The sequence below is a fragment of the Bufo gargarizans genome, chromosome 5 (assembly GCF_014858855.1).
Source record: "Bufo gargarizans isolate SCDJY-AF-19 chromosome 5, ASM1485885v1, whole genome shotgun sequence".
NCBI classification, from domain to species: Eukaryota; Metazoa; Chordata; class Amphibia; order Anura; family Bufonidae; genus Bufo; species Bufo gargarizans.
The window spans coordinates 146206757-146227625 of NC_058084.1; the positions used below are offsets into that span (position 1 = coordinate 146206757).

Consider the following 20869-nt stretch of genomic DNA (forward strand, 5'->3'; position numbering starts at 1 on the left):
TGCCAGCCAGTGTGCCCTGGGTCATATGATCCTCCTACGTATTTTCTGCCCTGCTGTACCGTCTTCTGGCCTACAAAATTGTTGATGCCATTTTGAGCAATCTGTCAGAAACTAATTACAAAAGTTTTGGGTTCGCTAGAATCAGATTTTCCAAATTGATAACAAAACTCATCTTTACTGCTGTAACTTTGAAGGAAGCTACTGTCAGGCAAGGTTTGCTTTTTTTTAATGCTCTTTATCTTATACCTCTCATCTCAGAATAATTTATCACATTTGTACATTCACATGCTGGTAAAGTGAAAAAAAAATCTATATATATCACACCTCATGATAAGACGCACCTAGGTTTTAGAGAGGGACAATAACTAAAAAATATTTTTCATTAGACCTGAGATCAGGCCAGCAATCGGACACCCAATGTTAATCAGACCTCATCTGACAGCCCCAATCGGACCCCCAGTGTTAATAAGACCTCAGATCAGCCTCCCATGCCACAGATCAGCCTCCCATGCCACAGATCAGCCCCCCATGCCTCAGATCAGCTCCCCATGCCTTTTATCAGCCCCCCCATACCATTTATCAGCTCCCTATTATGAGCCCCCATGCCATCTATGAGCCCCAGTGCCATTTATGAGCCTCCATTATGAGCCCCCATGCCATCTATAAGCCTCAGTGCCATTTATGAGCCAAATGCCACAGATAAAAAAAAAAAAAAAACACCTCTCCTGCTCTGGCTCCGCCGCTCCTCACCTCCAGCGCGCTCTGTCCTCTTCCTGCTGCGGCTGTGCTGTGACCCGACGCCCACAACGTAAGGTCACAGAGCGCCCTAATGCTGTGCGCAGCCACAGCCGACAGACGAGGACCAGGAAGTGGTGAGTAGAGAGCCTTCACCGCTTCCCAGCTCTCCGGTACTAATAAGTACTTCCATAATGGGAGCGCTCAGTAGTATTCACTTTATAAGACGCAAGGCCATTTTCCCCTACTTTTGGGGAACAAAAGTGCGTCTTATAAAGCGAAAAATACGGTACTTCTATTGGCTCACCCCTTTGCAGCAGTACCACACCTCTTGGATCTCCACAGTGCTCTAGAGGAACCCAGCCACCACCAAAACAACTCTCTTTAGATGAATGCAAATTATTTTTGCTGAAAGTTTGTGCAACCAATCTACTGCATGTGAATATGCCCTTATGCATCACTTTGCATTTCTCCTCCATATCAGCAATATTTTGCTTTGTACTTTTACAGAAAATAATGTAGAACTTTGCTTTATGAATAAATATTACTCTATATCATTTCCATTCCTAAGCTAACAACTATTGCTGGATTTGTATTGTTCCTTACAGAGCATTACATTTAGATAGCTAAGATTTATTTCCATAACAATCGTCTCATTAGTTTTACAGCCTGCTCAAATCAAGATATTGTTCTTGTTACAGCTGGATTGTAGATAGTTTACATATGATTAGACCTTTCTGGCCTTTTCTTACATCAAAACGTATTTCATGATATTCGTCAATAACATTCAATGTTCTCCTGAGTCTTCTGACAGCTAGAAGATTCCAAAAGGATTGAATACGTCCTGTAGGTATAACTAGGTTGCATAATCCTTAACCACTAATTTTCCTAGAAAAGTGATCATTAAAACTACTTATTCACCCTAAGGCCATTTTCACATGGCCAGTATTTGGTCAATATTTTTAATTAGGATTTGTAAGCTAAAACCAGGAGCAGGTCCAAAACACAGAAAATGCAAAGATATTTCCATTATACTTTTTCTCTTTGGAATTGTATTTTCTACTCCTGGTTTTGGCTATACTGATGCCAAGTACTGACTCTGTATAACTGTTAATTTGTTTTATTGCTTATCATCAATTCCTTTGTAGTCATAACTATTTAGTATCAACCAATTATGTAGGTCATTGTTCCCTATATACAATAGAGTGGGCCGTTATGGACATTTTCATTATTATTTTAGAACATTGACATCTACCATTTACTATCAGGAGGTTCACAGCAGGTTTTGCGCTACTTGTGATTATATGATTGGCTTGCCTTAGACGAGGAAGGCAACTATATGGACTTGCAATCTCCTGATTGTAAGTTGGCAGGACTAGGGATGGCACTTCTACTCACCCTGTGTTAATAGAGTAGTTGACACATGCTCTGTGGACATTGAGTCTGAGCCCGACATTCTACGGTTCCCTGATAATGCAGTTTGATTATACCAATGGACAGAAGTGTGGCTTACTGAGCTCTCCAGACTCAGGCAGGCTTTCTCCCCTGTGTGGAGTTAGTGGGATTAGCCAAACATACAACAGATAGAGGTGGAACTTTCTGTTTTAGCTGTTCTGTGGAGGAAACATACTGTTACCAGTATTTCATCTATAGAGTAAAGCCATGGAGGCGTAACACTCTGTATCTGAAGAGCGACTCTACTATCATTCCAGTGCCATGGCTACTGTCCCCGCTGCAGACTAGAATTGATGACATGCCTAAAAGCTATGGTCACCTTTTGTGGTCAATTTTTTTATTATTGCATTTTTATTATTGTAGGCTAAAAATCTTTTTTAATTTGGTGTTTACTAAAAATGTTCAACCTCTTTTCCTGTATAGCTTTTAGTTTCTGTATATTTGCAAACTGGCAGGCTCTCGCCTTCACAGTGAATTCCGCCAGTTAACTGTTCTGACATCTTGGGCTATAACCCTCATCCCTAAACTCCTGACGTCATAAACATTAAGCCATATTTCTATTAAGCTGATAATGGCTTAGCTATCATAAATGTTTATCAGCTGTCAGGAGTTCAGAGATGAGGGCTACAGATCCTGATGTCAGAACAGTTCCCTGACCGTATTCAATGTAAACAGAAACATGGAAAACTATACAAATTTTTTAATAAAAACCAGCTGGGTAAAAAAAACAACAGATTTTATTAGCCCAAAATGAGTGGAATGCAATACCTTACAGGTTAGACAAGCATGTGACTACTGCCGGCCAATTTATGTTTTGTTTTCTTTTTTTGTAATTAAACCCTCTTCAAGCTGCAACAACCCCCCCTCCCCCCCCCCCCAAAAAAAAATAATAATAATTATAACTACCGTCTATAAGCAATGGTGACAGATAAAAATGTCCAGCAATTCCATTGACAATACACCAAGGCAATCATTGGGATTCAGTACAGTTATCAATATTCATGAAAGAATGTACATTTCAGCCATTGGGAAACAGATGCATGCTGAACCCTGTTGACTGCCTAGTAATGGCCCTTTAAACTCTATTTCTTGCCATCTTCTGCAGATTCTGTTTGCTTTCATTTACATTTTTGTAGCTCTCTGGCTACCTTGAGAAAAATAATATTTTGAAATGTCAACTCTAATGAATGTGTGGAAATTGTAACGCAGTACTATGTTTTAATGATGCCACACGTGTTTTTATCTGATTAGCATCCAGTTTTCATACTATTGGTTGGAAAGAGTTACTGCCAGCGAACGTGTCTTTTCTTTGAATTGATATAAATATGTCCCCTTATTTTGAATGCATTGCCAGCTGGATGTCTGAAAAAACAGGGTACACATAATAACAACAAAGCAGTCAATCAGCTATTCTTTGCTGTAGTAACATCTGTTTCAGGGAACAGAAGAATGAATATTCAGTGTACAGTTATGGAAAATGCAAAAATTGAATATGTTTTCTTTCCTCTCTTCTTGTCAGGGCGTAAATGGAAGAGATGCACCATTAAAAGAGATAACCGTGAATAATGATCGTCGATTTGTGGCCATATTTAATGTGGTGAACACAACAAAGAGAGATGCTGGCAATTACCGTTGTATGATCCGTACTGAAGGCGGAGTTGGAGTTTCAAACTATGCTGAATTGGTTGTTAAAGGTACTCTACAATGTAATATGTGTTTATACATAGCTCTTTCTATTCATGTCAAGGTTATCTCGCCTACTCTTTAAAATGTCTACCTTGGAGAGGATTTGAATAAAGTATGTGCGATATATTTTTTTTGCATGGATTTACATTTAAGTGATTTGTACCCAGCATTCTCTAGAAACAAAACATTTTCAGATATCTACATCTTAGATATTCTTCTACCAGGACGTGAGCTGTAGTCGTGTGGAACAATGAGCAGCATTGCACTTAAGCGGTAACTGTCATGTTTTGATAAAAAAAATTTTTTTTTGCATATGTTGCTGCTGCTGTGCATAAAGCAATCTTTAGTTTCTTCTCATACCACTGTTTTCCTTGAGTTTTTCCCTTAGTTACGGCTTTTTTGAATCCTATATTATGCGGATTTTCTCAAGATGGCTCCTCTGCCAGTTCTCTGAGGCCAAAACTGCTTTCCCTCACTTCCCATACACACTTGCTGTAGCCAGCAGCTCCCTGCCAGCCAATCAGATTGGATTACTGAGAGACACGCCTCCTCACTCTGAAGCCTATTGCAGGCATGCAGTGTGAAGGACCGCCCCTCCGTCTTCCTAGCCGGAGACAGATGAGCCATATTGACAGACTAACTCAGGTAGACTTGCCTAGCTCTAATAAACTAGCACATAAAAAAAAAATATGACAGTTACACTTTAAGGCTGCAAAAAGAGAGATGTATTTCTGGGAATGACTCACATTTTATGAAAAAATACAATGCCAGTGGAAAGCATTTACACAGACTAGGACTGCAGAAGCTCTAGGGGTTTCATGGAGTAATAATACCATTTAAATGTTTTTTTGCGGGTTTAAAGGGCTTCTGTCACCCCACTAAAGTCATTTTTTTGGCTACTTAAAATCCTTATACTGCGATTTATCAATATATAGTCCTCTTACTCTTTTTCGTTAAGTAGTTTCTTAAAAAACGCACTTTTATAATATGTAAATTATCTCTCTACCAGCAAGTAGGGCGGCTACTTGCTGGTAGCAGCCAGATCCTCCTTTCAAATAAACGCCCCCCCTCCTGTTGATTGACAGGGCCAGCGAGCGCTCTCGTCCTCTGGCTAGCCCTGTCTGCCTTCTAAATCTCGCGCCTGCGCCACACCGGTCTTCAGTCGGCGCAGGCACACTGAGAGGACGCTCGCTCGGCCGCTCCATCCTCAATGCGCCTGCGTCGGTGACGTCACATCTACATCCGGCGCAGGCGCATTGAGGATGGAGCGGCCGAGCGAGCGTCCTCCTGTCAGTGTGCCTGCGCCGACTGAAGACCGGTACGACGCAGGCGCGAGATTTAGAACGCAGACAGGGCCAGCCGGAGGAGGAGAGCGCTCGCTGGCCCTGTCAATCAACAGGAGGAGGGGGCGTTTATTTGAAAGGAGGATCTGGCTGCTACCAGCAAGTAGCCGCCCTACTTGCTGGTAGAGAGGTAATTTACATATTATAAAAGTGCGTTTTTTTAAGAAACTACTGAACGAAAAAGAGTAAGAGGACTATATATTGATAAATCGCAGTATAAGGATTTTAAGTAGCCAAAAAATGAAAAATTACTTTAGTGGAAGGGAATGTATTGTCTGGAAATGACCCATTGTTTAACTTTTTATGTTAATTATATATATATTTTTTTTTTTGATGATCAGTGGTCTCCACTGTGTCCCTCCATTTCATGTCCTGTCTTATGTACTAGTATGTCATAGCAGGAAGTGACTTCTGGCATTTTGATGTGCTAGTACATCATGCTGATAAGGCAGCCACCGTAGCGGTGCCCGCCGGATCAGTGCAGAGGCCCGGCAGTCACTGACAGCCGGGCCACAGGCATCGATGTAAAGGCCGATGCCAGCGGATTAACCCCTTCTGCACTGGTGTTTGCAGTGTGTAATCCCACTCTTGATAATAATCAGTTGACTAATTAGAAACTAATCTCTACAGAACAGGAAATGTCAGTCTATTGTGGGAGCTCAGTGGTCCGTGTGAAAACCACAATATTCAAGGATATTTTTAACATGACTCGCAAAACTAGAAAAAAAAATATCACTTTATCAATTTAAGGCCTCATGCACTTGGCCTTTGCAAACAGAGGGTCCACAATATATGGACACCAGCCTTTTGTGCACCGCATCACAGATTGAATGAGTGCGCAGTCTGAAAGGTGCGGTGCGGAATGGAGGCACAGAACCCCACGGAAGCACTTCGTAGTGCCTCCTCACTGCAAAAAATAGAACATGTTCTAATTTTTTGCTGTGCGGACAGATCACGGACCCATTCAAGTTGAATGGGTCTGGATCCGTCTGCAGCAGATTGCAAATTGCGGTCCCCAATGCACGGAACATTCGTGTGCATGAGGCCTAAAGTGGTTCTCCGGGCTACAGATATTGATGACCTATCCTTAACATAGTGTATAAATTACTAAAATGTTGAAATGGAACATACATTAACAAGGTGTCAACTGTCCCTGGAGGTATTTTTTGAAGTGGAACCTGTCACTATGATAAACTTTTTTAAAATATAGATATTAGTATAAGATCCTAATAGCATCATTATACTAGGGAGTAAAGTTATAATTACTAAACATCCAGGTCTGAAAATAAAGTACTTGCTGGTTTGTTGGCATCAGGTGCAATTCTACTCTGCTCAGCCAGTCAGCAGCTCTGATGTTACATGATGCTCTTCAGAAGCGAGACCATGTTATGCACTTTGGGGGCTGTTTACACTCATTAGCTCTATCAGGGTATCACACTTGTTTAAAGGAATTTGTCATAGTGATGGGTTCTCTTTAGGATTTTCATAGAGTTAATACAATAATTACAGAGCAAATCTCGTTGTTGTATGGTTGACTGATTGTCGTGCATTTGTAGGATTGTTTAGTGGATTTCACTGAAAATGAATGTCTTATCTTATTGAAGGTGGAAACTGCAGGTAATAAACAAATGAATTATCCCGAGCTGTTTATTACCTTGTTTTTATTCACTAGATGAAAAACTAAATTAAAAATAAGAATTAAGACTTCATTAAAAATATTTACAGTGCTTTTACTTTCTAATAAACCTTATAGTATCGGTGCTGCAAGAAAAAAAATTGCTCTCTTTCATTGAGAATCATGGAAAGGTTATTAAGAAATTTTATTGCTGACTTTGCATATAAACCAGTTCAGGGCAAGTAATAAATCTAGACTGCACTATGGAAGGTCAGAATTTGCGGTTAATCTAGAAAAGCTTATCCATAGATTCACTTCATGAGCAGGTAACATCCTTAGGATGCTTTGCGCTGTAGACCACAACTTTTACCTATATATGAATTGTTCTCTTACTCTACAAGTACTATAGGCTTTCTCACTGCGCCTGCGTCAAACACTGAACGGGACGGCGGAGGCGCGAGATTTACATAGCAGACGTGGCCAATAGTAGAACCAACGCTGGCCTGGCCCTGTCACTCAAAACAGAAGGGCGTGGAAATTAGGGATCGACTGATTATCGGATTTACCGATATTATCGGCCGATATTCAGGATTTTGAACGCTATCGGTATCAGCATTTATTTTGCCGATATTCCGATAGCGTATGGGAAACACAGATCGCGCTGCTGTCAGCGCTCTCAGTGTTCCCCTTAGCAGCACAGGGGAGAAGGAAGCAGTGTCTCCTCCCCCTGTGCTGCTGCTGCCGCTGCCGCCAATGAAAGGACAGGGGACAAGAGAAGGGGAGGGGCTGTGGCCACTGCACCACCAATGAAGCTTAATCTCTCATTTATTCATATACAGGAGGCGGGAGCCGGCTACCCCTCAGGTGCCGCGGATCGCAGCTACAGCTTATAGAGGTCGGGAGCCAGCAATGTGATTCTGCAGCCAGCTCCCGCCTCCTGTATATGAATAAATGATAGATTAATCTTCATTGGTGGCGCCGTGCGTCCCCCCAACCCCAGTATTAGACATTGGTGGTGCAGTGCGCCCCCCCTCCCCCCAGTATTAAGCATTGGTGGCGCAGTGCGCCCCCCCCAGTATTAAGCATTGGTGGTGCAGTGCGCCCCCCCACCCCAGTATTAAAAACATTGGTGGCGCAGTGCGCCCCTCCACAGGATCCCCTCTCCCCTGCTCCTCCGATCGGAGCCACAGCAGTGTAATGCTGGGGCTCCGATCGGTTACCATGGCAGCCAGGACGCTATTGAAGCCCTGGCTGCCATGGTAAGCTCCATGCTGCTGTGTGCACAAAGCACAGAGCAGCAGGGACAGTGTGAGCTCCTATTCACCCTGATAGATCTCTATCAGGGTGAATAGGACAAGGGTTCTAGTCCCTAAGGGGGCTAAAAGTTAGTAAAAAAAAAGTTACAAAAATAAAAATAAAACACCAAAATATTAAATATAAATGAAAAAGAAAGATTTACAAAAAAAATAAAAATACACATTAACGATAAACATTCCCAGAATATCGGTATAAATTATCGGCTATCGGCCTGAAAGTTCACAAATTATCGGTATCGGCCCTAAAAAATCAATATCGGTCGATCCCTAGTGGAAATGAGGTGGGCAAATGGAGCCTCTAGGAGCAGGTGCAACGCCCCCCCCCCCCTACTCCTAGAGGCTTATTTGCATATAATAAAAGTTATAATTACACGAAAACGGGGGCATACTTGAATAAAAGAAATGCATAGTTAAATTCAGGTGACATTTTCACATCTATAATGTCAGCCTGTTTAATAGTGAAAATTGGGGTGACAGAAACCCTTTAAATACCGGTATATATTAATAAAAAAATAAAAAATAAACTATATCAATAATATACATGCAAGAAAAATAGGCATCTGTTCTTAACATTGTTAATATAAGGTTCAACTTTCAATTTAAAGACAATGTGTCATCAGAAAATGACATTGTGTGTTTAAATCAATGTTTTAGGTTCAACATATTTTCAAAGAATTGTTGATGGTTATTTTTAATTTTCCATGTCAATATCTATATTTAAATAGAAAACATAAATTCCTGCAGTTTTCGCACTGGCTACTAAGCCTAATAATTGGCGCCACTTCTTGGTCTGTAGAGATCACTTTACTGCAGTTACTTGCTTATCTGTCATTCTAATCCTGCCTGTAAATAAATCACCTATATGTAGAGATAAAACAAGACCTACCATTCACAATAGGTGATTGTCAAATCTGTCATCTACTCTTCCCTTGTACAGTGACCTCTGCACAGGTAACAGAGCACGCCTAGAAAACTCTCCCATAAAACTCAATGAGGTCCTCTCCTGACCATTGTGTCTATGGACCATGAGGCTGCCATAAAGCAATTTTCTTAATGCTTTCTAAATGCTCAGGCAAGATGGCCGCCCCCATAATCATGTTCAGGAAACAGAATAAATCTTCAATCAGAAAATCCACAAGGTACCCAGATAATCTGCATAAATATTCAAAATGCTTTACAATTGAGAATAATAACAGTAAAAACAAACATTCCAGTGGTTACACACTGTAAGAAGAGAGATGTCCAAATCGTCACTGTAAATCACTCACCTTCCTCACATACATAGCGGGAAAATGGTATAAGACTTTTTTTTTTTTATAGATGCAATAGCGTATCTGTATGACTATCCACACCAGCTAAAAAAGCGGCAACATACGTATTTATTTATCCCTCTGCATGGTTGAGGGAGGTACGCGATCTATAGTAGGGATTGGGACATATCTTTTCTTTCGTGTAGCTGCAGTAATTTTGGTATTTTTAGTTATAGTTGGAAGCTTTGCATTGTTTCTTTTGCTTTCTGGTTGGCTCCACTCTTATCTTTAGGACACCACTATCAGAATTTATTGTTGGCTGTTTTTTATGAGTGAGAAGTTTGTGCCGGTGATCCTCTCCCTGTAGTGGAGAACAGGTTATTCCGGTACCTTGCAAGTACAAGTGGTTCCACGTTTTAAAAACATAGTGTCCTAGCCCACGTTCACATCAGCATTCATATTTCCATTCTGTTCCATCGTGGATAGCCAGTCTAAGATTTGGCTAACCTCTAAAAAAGAATGAAAAGTTGTTTGTGCCCTGAGCTCATCTAATGTAATTGTATTTTTGTATAGATGGGAATAGTAGATTGTGATGTCCAATTTTGGATTGTTCCAGACTGCAGCAGACCTTTTATTCAAGCTTTTATTAAAGTACATGGGAACAAAAGGCAGGCAGCAGGGCAATATTGATTTGATGCATTTGGAGAAGCATATTGGACTTCTACATATGGTTCACTGGCTGAACTTTTCTAATACTGGTATGGCCACCGGTGCATTATTAACCAAACAAAGAGCACTCTAATAGTGCTTTGTGAACAGACATCCGATTATTGCAGGGTTCACCCTACTTATTGAGTTCAGGCAAGGCAAAGCTAGGTGTCTCAGCTTTTAGAAGCTGTTTTTCAGCATTTAAGAGAGGGCATGTAGGGGAAGCCATCTGTAGCACCGGTGACCCACTTCTATTCAAAGCTCAGCTTCTTCCGTTAGAACTTAACTTTGTAGCTTCTAAGAAGAAAAACCTCACGTTCATTCTGCAGCTTAGTCATTTTCATTTTAAGTCTGCCGGACGATACAAGATAATATCGGAACACCACTTTTTTCTTCTTCTATAAGAAGCTGAGGCATTTATTGAAACCTTGGCTTCTTATATGTTCTTTGAAATAGTAAGATCTGCAGTGTTCTTTGTATTTTTAAAAGAACGCAAGTAAATGTATTCTTTGTATTTGTTAAAGAACCGAGTAAGCTCTATTTGACGATAAAATGGTCTACTTATCACAAACATGAAAAATATGACATTAAAAGATAAAGCTTTAGCTAGGACTGTACGCTGTATAATATCTTCAGTTCTCCAGAAGTATTAGTGGAATGTCAGTTAAATTGTCCTCTAAAAACATTAAAGGACAGACGGTGTAAAGAAAGAGCGGAGGGCAGGGGAGCTGCACTGGGCTTTAGAAAGTAGAATTCAATAGCTCAGTCTACTACTCTTAATGTTAATGTTTCCATTTATGTTCCATATGATAACATTTTCATAAATTGCTAGAATGCAGATAGCAAGATCCTGATGGACCCATATCTTAATTTGTACTTTAGTGTTTAATGTGCATTTGCTATTTACTCTGACATTCTCTTGGTTTAGCCTTAGATATGATGATACTTAGCAGAATGTTAGCAGACTTTGTTAATGGACTAATCTCTTTTTCTGGCAGTGGTTTTTAGTTAGTGAAGAAGATATTGGAGAGGACAATGAGAATATTATTTTTGTTACAAGGAATAGATTGCCATAGTTTGAAGTACATATAACCTTGAATCCTTTGAGGGTTGCACTAACAGTTACTTATAATATAACTTTTAATATACCCTCTGCTACATCTTCCCCAGCAAGTGATAATTTTCTGTTTAACTTCTGTTCGTTTGCCAACAGCATTTACATGTGTACAATATGGGCTCCTGTGCACGAGAAAGACATAGTGGAGCTTTAGCTGGTTTAACCCCTTCAGCCACTGTGACTTTCCTGTACTTCATAGTGGCTGAGGGAAGGTATGGAGCGGGCTGCTGTGTTGAGCCCACTGCATACATGGTGGGTGCCGGCCGTATAGTACAGCGGGCATCCAGTCGCAATTACCGGGATTGGCAATGATAGCTATCATGCCATCTGTGGAGTTAGGTAGAGGGAGGCGGCTCCCTCTGCCTTTCGATCAGCGCTCCTGCAGTGAAATTGCAGGGCTCTGATTGGTTACCATTACAGTCTGAGGCCTGCTGAAGGTTCTCAGCCCTGTTCTGGTAATCTGCCTGCAAAGCTGTGAACGAGCCACAGCTCAGCAGGCAGAGCATCAGAATCCCAATCGCCATAATAGTTCTCTCTTATGGTGTATGGGACAAGGAATCAAAAGATAAATAAATAAACATAACAGATTTCACCGCCTCCGAAAATGTCTGAACTATTAAAATATAAAAAAAAAATCCTGCACAGTTTACACTGTAATGGAAAAAAATAAAATTGTGATTCGCTATTTTTTTTGTTACCTTATCCCCCTGAAAAAAATGAATACCGTATTTTTCGCCCTATAAGACGCACCGGCCCATAAGACGCACCTGGGTTTTTGGGGAGGAAAATAAGAAAAAAAATATTTTTAACCAAAAAGGTGTGCTGTGTGTTTGGTGGGTTTGGAACTAATGGTGGTCTGTGGATGGCACTATTACTGGGGATCTGTGGATGACGGACACTGTTATGGGGGGGATCTGTGGATGACGGACACTGTTATGGGGGGGATCTGTGGATGACGGACACTGTTACAGGGGGATCTGTGGATGACAGACACTGTTACAGGGGGATCTGTGGATGACGGACACTGTTACAGGGGGATCTGTGGCTGGCACTGTTACAGGGGGGGGATCTGTGGCTGGCACTGTTACAGGGGGGGGGGGATCTGTGGCTGGCACTGTTATGGGCTGGGGGGATCTGTGGGTGGCACTGTTATGGGCTGGGGGGATCTGTGGGTGGCACTGTTATATATGTGCAATCCACAGACCCCCCCAGCCCATAACAGTGACATCCACAGACCCCCCCCAGCCCATAACTATGCCATTCACAGATCGCAGCGCCCTCAGTGACGTCACTTGCCTGCGCCGCCTGCTTCATTCATAAAGTAGGCGGCGCAGGCACATGACAAGACTTGCTGCTGCCCGCCCGGCCTGCATGAATTCTACAGATGCGATTAGGATATAAGGTAGTAATACGACTGAGGGGGCATGTTTAATAACCAATAAATGATTATGACATCTTATATTACTATACCGGAGCGGCGGGGCGGGGATACCACACTGACTGCACCGCCCCGCCGCTATTGCCGGCCCCAGCTCCTCCTCCCAGTCCCTCCCCGAGTCCCCGCTCGCATCTACATCGCAGCTTGCGATGTAAAACGGCAAGCATTCGCCCCATAAGATGCAGGGGCATTTCTCCCCCGTTTTGGGGGAAGAAAAAGTGCGTCTTATGGGGCGAAAAATACGGTAATAACAATGATCAAAAAGTTGTACCCTAAAAATGGTATCAATAAAAACTAAAGTTTGTCCTGCAAAAAACAAGCTCTTTAGACAGAAATATGAAAAAGTAATGGCTGTCCCAAAAAATAGATTTTTCAAAGGTTTTTATTTTACTAAAAGTAGTGAAACAAAAAACAATACAAATTTGGTTTCGACATAACCTTATTGAGCCACAGAATAAGGATGTCATGTCATTTTTAGCACACAGTGAAGACCGTAATATCAAAACCTAAAAAAAAACCTTGTCGGAATATTTTTTTTTTTTTCAAATTTACCCTACAAAGAATTTTTGTCCCATTTTCCAATACAAGACATGGTAAATGAAATGATATTAAAAAATACAATTTATCCCCCATAAATAAACCCTCATATGGGTATATGAATGGAACATTTTAAAAGTTATGGCTATTTGAATCTGGAGAGGAAAAAAATTAAAATTACCTGGTACTTAAAGTAGTTAAAGGGCTCAGGATAGGACATCAATATCAGATCGGCGAGGGTCTGACATGTGCCAGCGCTGCCTTCTCTTCATTGTTTACCTGCTCACCATTGCAATAGCAGTGGTGAGCAGGTGTAATTCCAGCTAAGCCTTCACATTTATTTTAATGGGACGGGTTGTTTCTATACACTTGAATAGGAACGAGCCGTCCCATTGAAATGAATGGGATGGCTTAGGTGGAATTACACCTGCTCACCACTGCTATCGCGAAGGCGAGCAGGTCAACAATGAAGAGAAAGCAGCACTGGCACGGCTCACACCTTCTCTTCAACCGGCTGATCGGTGGGATTCTGGGTGTCGAACCCCCGCCGATCTGATATTGATGACCCAACCTCAGGATAGGTCATCAATAAAAATAATTAAGTCAACCCCTTTAAAGGAGGGCAACTATAGTAATAACTGGAATGGGTGTGCTACAGTACCCAGAAAGGTCATCAAAATGATGGTTATTTAGTTTAAAAAACTAGAGGAGGTTGTGATGGTGAACTCTTGGCATGTTAAGTTATAGTTACTAGATTACTGGAGATAATCCTTGAGTTTATTCACATTTGGCGTCAGGAAGGATTTTTTCCCTTAGCTGCAGAGAATTGTCTGCTACCTCTGGATCAACTTTACAGGATAATAGGTTGAACTGCATGGATGTATTTTCTCAGCCTTACAAATTATGTTAAATTACAACAAACTTTAGAATAAAAGTGATACAATTATAAAATGGCCCCCAATTATTATTCAGATGTCTGAATTCAGCAAAGTGACACATTTAAACGGTTCTGTGCTGGGAGGTTCTTCTACTTGTCTTGCAGCTGTGGTCCCTCTTAGACCTCTATATTGATGAAGTGGGGAGTCAATTTGGGGCACTGTTTTGAGTCTCGCTTTTAGCTGTGGAGGTTGTACCAACAAACCAGAGAGGAGCTCACACCCAACAGCTCTTCCCATCAGTTACTTTGCTATTAAAATAGTTATCCCATGAAAAAATATAAATTTTCTGTTAGATCGCACATCTGGAGTTTGCAAGAGGAAAATGTACAGCATATTACAGTAGCAAAGAAGCTCCCATTTGAAATGTGTTATGTTGTATGTGACCTAACATATTAAACTAATGTTTAATCATGGAACAACCCCTTTAATGTGCCTGTTAACGCATTGTCAACAATTTCATGATATTGTTTTTTTAAATTGCTAGTAGGAGTGATCCAGTGCTGCAGGGAATTTATACCCTTCCATAGTATCCTCCTGATGACGTATGCTGCAGACTGTTCTAAATGTAAGAGTGATATGAAAATTCTGGTGCTGCAAGTCAAGTACCACCTTCTACAGCACACTGTGTCACTGTAGTAAAGTGTGACTTGCACTCTCTCTCTGTGAACATTCCTTCCAAAATGTGTTGTCACCCATCTCTCAGCCAGTCTCACTAGCTGGCATAGCTCTATGCTCTAGAGCACAGTGTCTCCTGAGGAACGTGCTACCAAACCTACCTGGACTTTAGAATGCACCAGCTATACTATAGAACACAAGTCAGCGATATCTCCATGGCTAGAACTTCACAGCCAGGATTAAAGTAGTCTTTTGCAAGTCAGCAAGTGTGGCATACGTTAGTGGGATTGAGCAATAGGTGGCCTTTGCTCAGTACACAATACATTAGACCAGCATATGTTCACAGAGCACACGTCATACTTTATACTATTTCATTATCGTGATGTGTGCTGGTTAGGGAAATAAGATTCACAACTCTGCACGATAGTTATTGGATAAGTACTGTCTTAAAGGAAGTGATTTTAAAAATAACATTATATTAGGCAAATTGACGAGTATAGTATTTAAAGTGTACCTTTCATTCCTAAAAAAGAAATCACAATCACTCCTTAGACAGCTGTAAATGTATACTATTATGAATAAGTATAGGGTGCACAGCCAGAGTGTAACCTGTTTTTTGTGCTTTTATTATCCTGGGTTTCCTATTCTCTCTCCATGTGGGTAGGCCTTTGCAGGCTTGATGTACAAACTCTGTTATGTTCTCTGAGCCAGTCAGATGTCTCCTTCTTACCTCCACTTTTTCCCTCAAGCTGTTTCACTGACAGAATCAGCATCTGCAACCTCTTCCCCCACTTTCCCCCTACTTTGTCTTCTACACTTAGACTGTTCTTGAGCATCAACCGACAGTCTGCATAAGGGGAAAGGGCAACTACATGCTTTTGGAAAATGTCTGTCTTCGTCGGTCCCCAGAAGTGAATGGAGTGGTGGACCAACATATTCACTAGTGTTCCACTCAGAGAGGGGACTTGGGGACCCCTGTTTATGGGATTTAATTCCCAGTGGTTGGACTGTTCATGCTGCATTCATACCGTGCCTTTATAATAGCAGAAGGTACATGTATCTAGGCCAATCTATTTTCTCTAAGAATGAGCTGGCCTTGTACTTTGTTTAGCCTTCAGGATAGCACTGCCTCATTGCTTCTCTTTTACCCATTATGCACAAGTGGCTGCCAGTAGCTCTGGGGTTTCCACAAATTAAAGATTGCAGCAGATTTGTAATACTTGTAACAGCATTACTTGTAACCCTTTCCACCTTGGCTTTGCATTTTGCATCTTAGTTCAACAGTTCTTAATATATAGAGTTAAGCAAGAAAGTAATTAACTGATCTCTCAGCATGGTTGCACTCTTGCCTCAGGATTCTCCATGAAGCATTGTATTGTGTCCTGGTTCAAGAAATAGCTTAATCGCTTAAATTGATGTTAAATGATTTTAAGTTGATACGGAAGTGTTTACAGCACTTGGTTCCTGCACATCGCATTCACTCAGTCATTGCTAGGACAACAGCCAGTGGCTAAAAAGAGATCATGTGGGCTGATTTTATATTGCATATTGGAATTGTATTCAAGTTTTAGTTTCATGTAATGGTTCCCTAAATAAAGTGAAGAATTAGAAGCAGTTAGAGATTTGCCTTTACCTTAATCATGCCCCAAACCCTCAATTTATTTTGAAGATGTCGTCTGAGTGCATCATAACTGTACAAGTGACCCTTAAAGAGACCCTGCAACCATGAATATGCCATGTAATCTGCAGGCAGTATGTTATAAAGCAGGAGGAGCTGAGCAGATTGATATATGGTTTTATGGGAGAAGATTCAGTAAAATGTATAATTTAGGCTACTTTCACACTAGCGGCATCCTTCTGTGCTGCCGCTAGTGCACGTGTGCCGCTGGAGGTCCGATTCAACCCCATTGACTATAATGGAGGCAGGCTGGAGTTCCGGCGGCAGCACAGCAAACATGCCGAGAGGTGGCCGGAATAAAACTACGACATGTGCAGATTGGTCCAGTCATTTGGCTGTGCATAAATAACCAACAGAAATTAATTTTTATCTATAAAAGAGATAGTGTGCCCCATATGGGTATGATATGTTCAGGAAAAAAAAAACTATCGGAATAGATAGCAATTTGCTTTCTGAAAACCCTTATGTTGGAAAAGAAAGTTAAGATTAAGATAGTTCATTCATGTCCACTTCCTTGGATAATCTCATGTTTCAAGACTAGGCACATTGACACCTTGTTCAGATTTGTTCTGATGTAGATTACTCAAAAAATCTCCAAAAAGGTACAGTACACATGAGAATGGAACATTTTAAAACCTCTTTACACATAGTGATATTTCAGCTATAGATCATCTAGTATGTCTCAAACTTTCTTAGGACTATAACTCTTTAAAATGCAAAGCATGAAAACCAGGATAAATCTGCAGTAAACAAAACCTTCTGAACTCACTATAATAGTATAGTCATCAATTTAAAATAAATATCATTATGTTAGAATTTAAATTAGTTGCCCTACATTAAAGTGTCCCTGTAAAAAAAAAAATCTAAAAACCTTTGAATGGTGGGAGTCTGAGTGCTGAGACCTCCATAAATTGATAGAAGAAAGAGAGTGCACTCTCCTCGCTGCAGGAGACAGGCTAAAAAGAAAATCCATGAGCCAAAAAGAGAGAGCGTTCCGTGTAAGCACTTGCTTCTAGTTCTACTGATCTATGAGGGTCTCAGCACCTGGACCTCCGCCAGTCAACACCTTTAATATGTCATAGTGACAGTTCTTTTAAAGTACAGGTACACTTTAAGTCAGATTGTAATGGGTGTACTGTAAAATGTACACGAGTGATGCATACTGATGTATTCTGCATCTTTTTTTTGCAGAGCCACCTGTACCCATTGCACCACCTCAACTCTCATCTGTTGGAGCGACTTATTTGTGGATACAGCTCAATGCAAACTCAATTAATGGAGATGGCCCCATCATTCAACGAGACGTAGAGTATCGCACTACAAGCGGAACCTGGTCTGACATCCAGTCTGTGGATTCATCCAGCTATAAGATTGGACATCTCGACCCTGACACGGAATATGAGATCAGTGTCCTCTTGACAAGACCAGGAGATGGTGGAACTGGATCACCTGGACCTGCACTGAGGACGAGGACAAAATGTGCTGGTGAGTAGAAGAGTATTTCATTGCTGTAGTTAAAAGAACATCAGCTTCTTCCAAAGTCATTGGTGTTAGTACATTGTGACCTTGAAGCCCTGTGTGTCCTGACATATTTTGTCATAAGAGTTATAGTTAAAGATGATGGCAATGAATAGGGGTTTTAAGTGAAGCATTACGTGAATTTTGCAGTGCAATCTTAAGTCTCTCAATTGTTACAAGCCTTACGGGAAGAAGCGGGGTGGGGGGCACATACATAAATGCAAAGTTGGCTTACAGGAAGATTTTCTGTCTCTGGTTAAAATAATGCAATCTTAAATTATATGACTTGCATAGTGTTTTACTGTCTCCTTGTACATACTGTAACTGTAAAGAGGTACAGCTGGCATAGCTCATACAATTTCTGAGCAATTCATTTTATGATCTCTCCAGGCTATTATTTAACCCTTAAAGAATAGCCTGGTCAAAAGTACATTTCTCTTAAAGTTACACTGCCATCAACATTTTTATCACACATTAATGGCCCATGTGTGAATATTTTATGTAGACTTTTATGTATGTAATATCTTTTTATATAAAATGGATGCCACCAATAAAAAAGCTGAGGGGAGGTGTCAGGGAGGGACTGTGAAGCCGCTGGCCACTGCTCCACCAATGAAAATGCAGATGTCTACATGGGGTAGTCTTATGGAGGGAGAGAGGGGGAGAATACGTGTGGGGGTGGAGGGTTCAGTTTTCGGTTGACTGTGCCGTGCAGTGCCCCTGAAGACAAGTAATGTCCTACAGTGTTGAGTCGAGATTCCAGTCCCTTCCCTAACTTAGGCCAGCCCAGTTGTCAATGTGCAGCAGACAATCAGGTATTAAGACTGAGAATTACTTAGCCAGCCTGAATGAAAGGCAGGCAAAAGAAATATGTAAGTACCAGTCAGCAGCATCGGGCTTAATGTGACTCATTACCCCAATATCGCCAACTTGCCATTTTCTGAGAGAAATTATGGTTCTCACTCATGAATGCAAGGCACATGGTGATATTACTTTAGTACCTACATGTGCCTTACATTAATAGTAACTGACCCCACCAAGTACCAGCACATGGTTTTATCAGTTTGGACTGTTGGACCTCTATGTGCCTCACGTTAATAGCAAGTGACATCGTCATGTACTGTACTTAACCTACATATTAACCCCACGTTTTACATTTAAAGGGAATCTGTCACCAGTAGCCTCCTTTTCCAGCTGTTTGCATAATCACATTGTGGTTCACCTGATTAAAAACGCTGTTTTTCTTTTATTGATTTGAGGCTCCGTTCCCGAGTTATGATGCTTTTTCTTATAGGTAAATTAGGCCTTTGGTGCAATGAGGACATCACCAGTGTTCTTCTTGGACCCAATCTCCTCTCTATTCTGGGGCCCGCCTTTTCCGCACTGCTTTGCCACTGCCTGGCCCTGTCGATCAAAGCAGCATTTTTAGGCATTTTAGTATGCCATAAACAAGTTGTGCTACTTTTGCCTAGCAATTCTCTGTTTCTGTAAGAATAGTATATTAAACACAACAGTAAACAAAATCTAAACTTGTACATAATCGAATAATATAGCAAATAATAATTCTAATGTGTCATGACATTTATTAATCATTTACCAATCGCCACAGTTAATATACTTTTTATTGGTTCAGCCTCGTACCCCAGTCTTGCAGCACAACTAATAAATGAATCTCAGAGATGATGGCAAATATTATCACCCCTGTTCATAGAATACAGAATAACTATTAGATCGGTGGAGTCCAACATTAGGAACCCCAATGATCCCAAGAACTGGGACCCCACACCCCATGGAGTGCCCTAAAATAAATGCGCACAGCCACTCCATTAATTTCTATGGGAGATCTGAACGCTGTACTCAGCTGTCTATGGAATTCCTGCAGAAATTGTTTTAGTAACTACTTTCAAATCTGGAGCATCTATTTTATAGTGTGCCTTTCCTCTATTATTCCTATTAGAAGATTCTTCAGGCGCTTTTAAAGGGATTGCCCAAGTTCTACAGTACTTTGCAAAGGTTTTAGGTAGGTATGGGGAAAATGCTGCAGAATGCTTTAAAAAAAAATAGTTTATTTTTAATCAATTAACAAAATGCAATGTATATGAACAAAAGAGAATTTTAAATCAAACCCTTATTTGGTGTGACCACCCTTTGTCTTCAAAACAGCATCAATTTTTTTAGGTACACTTACACAGTTTTTGAAGGAACTCTTCAGGGAGGTTGTTCAAACATCTTGGAGAACTAATCACAGATATTCTGTGAATGTAGCCTTGCTCAAATCCTTCTGTTTCATCATGTAATCCCAGACGATGTTGTAAACCGAGTCCTGTCAGGGCCATATAATCACTTCCAGACAAGTGTTCAGTTTTTTTGGCCGGAGATAAAACCATAGCATGGTGAGGTATTATCTCCGTCCTGAACAGTAAAAAAGACTGAACTGAAGACATCCTGATGCATCCTGAATGGATTTCTCTCCATTCAGAATGCATTAGGATAAAACTGATCAGTTATTTTCCGGTATTGAGCCCCTAGGACGGAACTCAGTTCCGGAATAAGAATAACGCTAGTGTGAAAGTACCCTTAATGACATATATGTTTGCGGTCCTTGTCCTGTTTATAAATTTAAACTGTTAACACTTCTATTTTTGAAAGCATTCTTACTTTGCAGCATGTTATCCTTTTGCACAGTACTGTATATATTGATGACTGCCTCACTTACACATTTAGCAAATTGGTCATCTGAATGTCAGTCCCTCCTTTCTTTTATAAAGAGCTATCTCTAAAATAGTTTCATTCCCTGTGTTATTTCCAGTACTGGTGTATGGTGAGTGGCAGACCTATTGCTCTAGCCATTTAAATTTCTGACTGCACCCAATACTGAACGGGACGGCACAGGCGCCGGATTTTCGCAGTAGACGCGGCG

General features: G+C 40.9%; 1 protein-coding gene across 5 annotated transcripts in view; it reads left to right on the top strand.

The window, feature by feature from the left end:
• Window positions 1-20869, top strand: part of PTPRM (protein tyrosine phosphatase receptor type M) — a 766319-nt gene that overhangs the window by 278831 nt on the left and 466619 nt on the right. For all 5 annotated transcript variants that reach the window (XM_044295693.1, XM_044295689.1, XM_044295690.1 and 2 more), the window contains exons 6-7: window positions 3710-3884; window positions 17623-17916. In XM_044295693.1, coding sequence (XP_044151628.1) covers window positions 3710-3884; window positions 17623-17916 — 469 coding nt within the window. The remainder of the gene's footprint in view (window positions 1-3709; window positions 3885-17622; window positions 17917-20869) is intronic.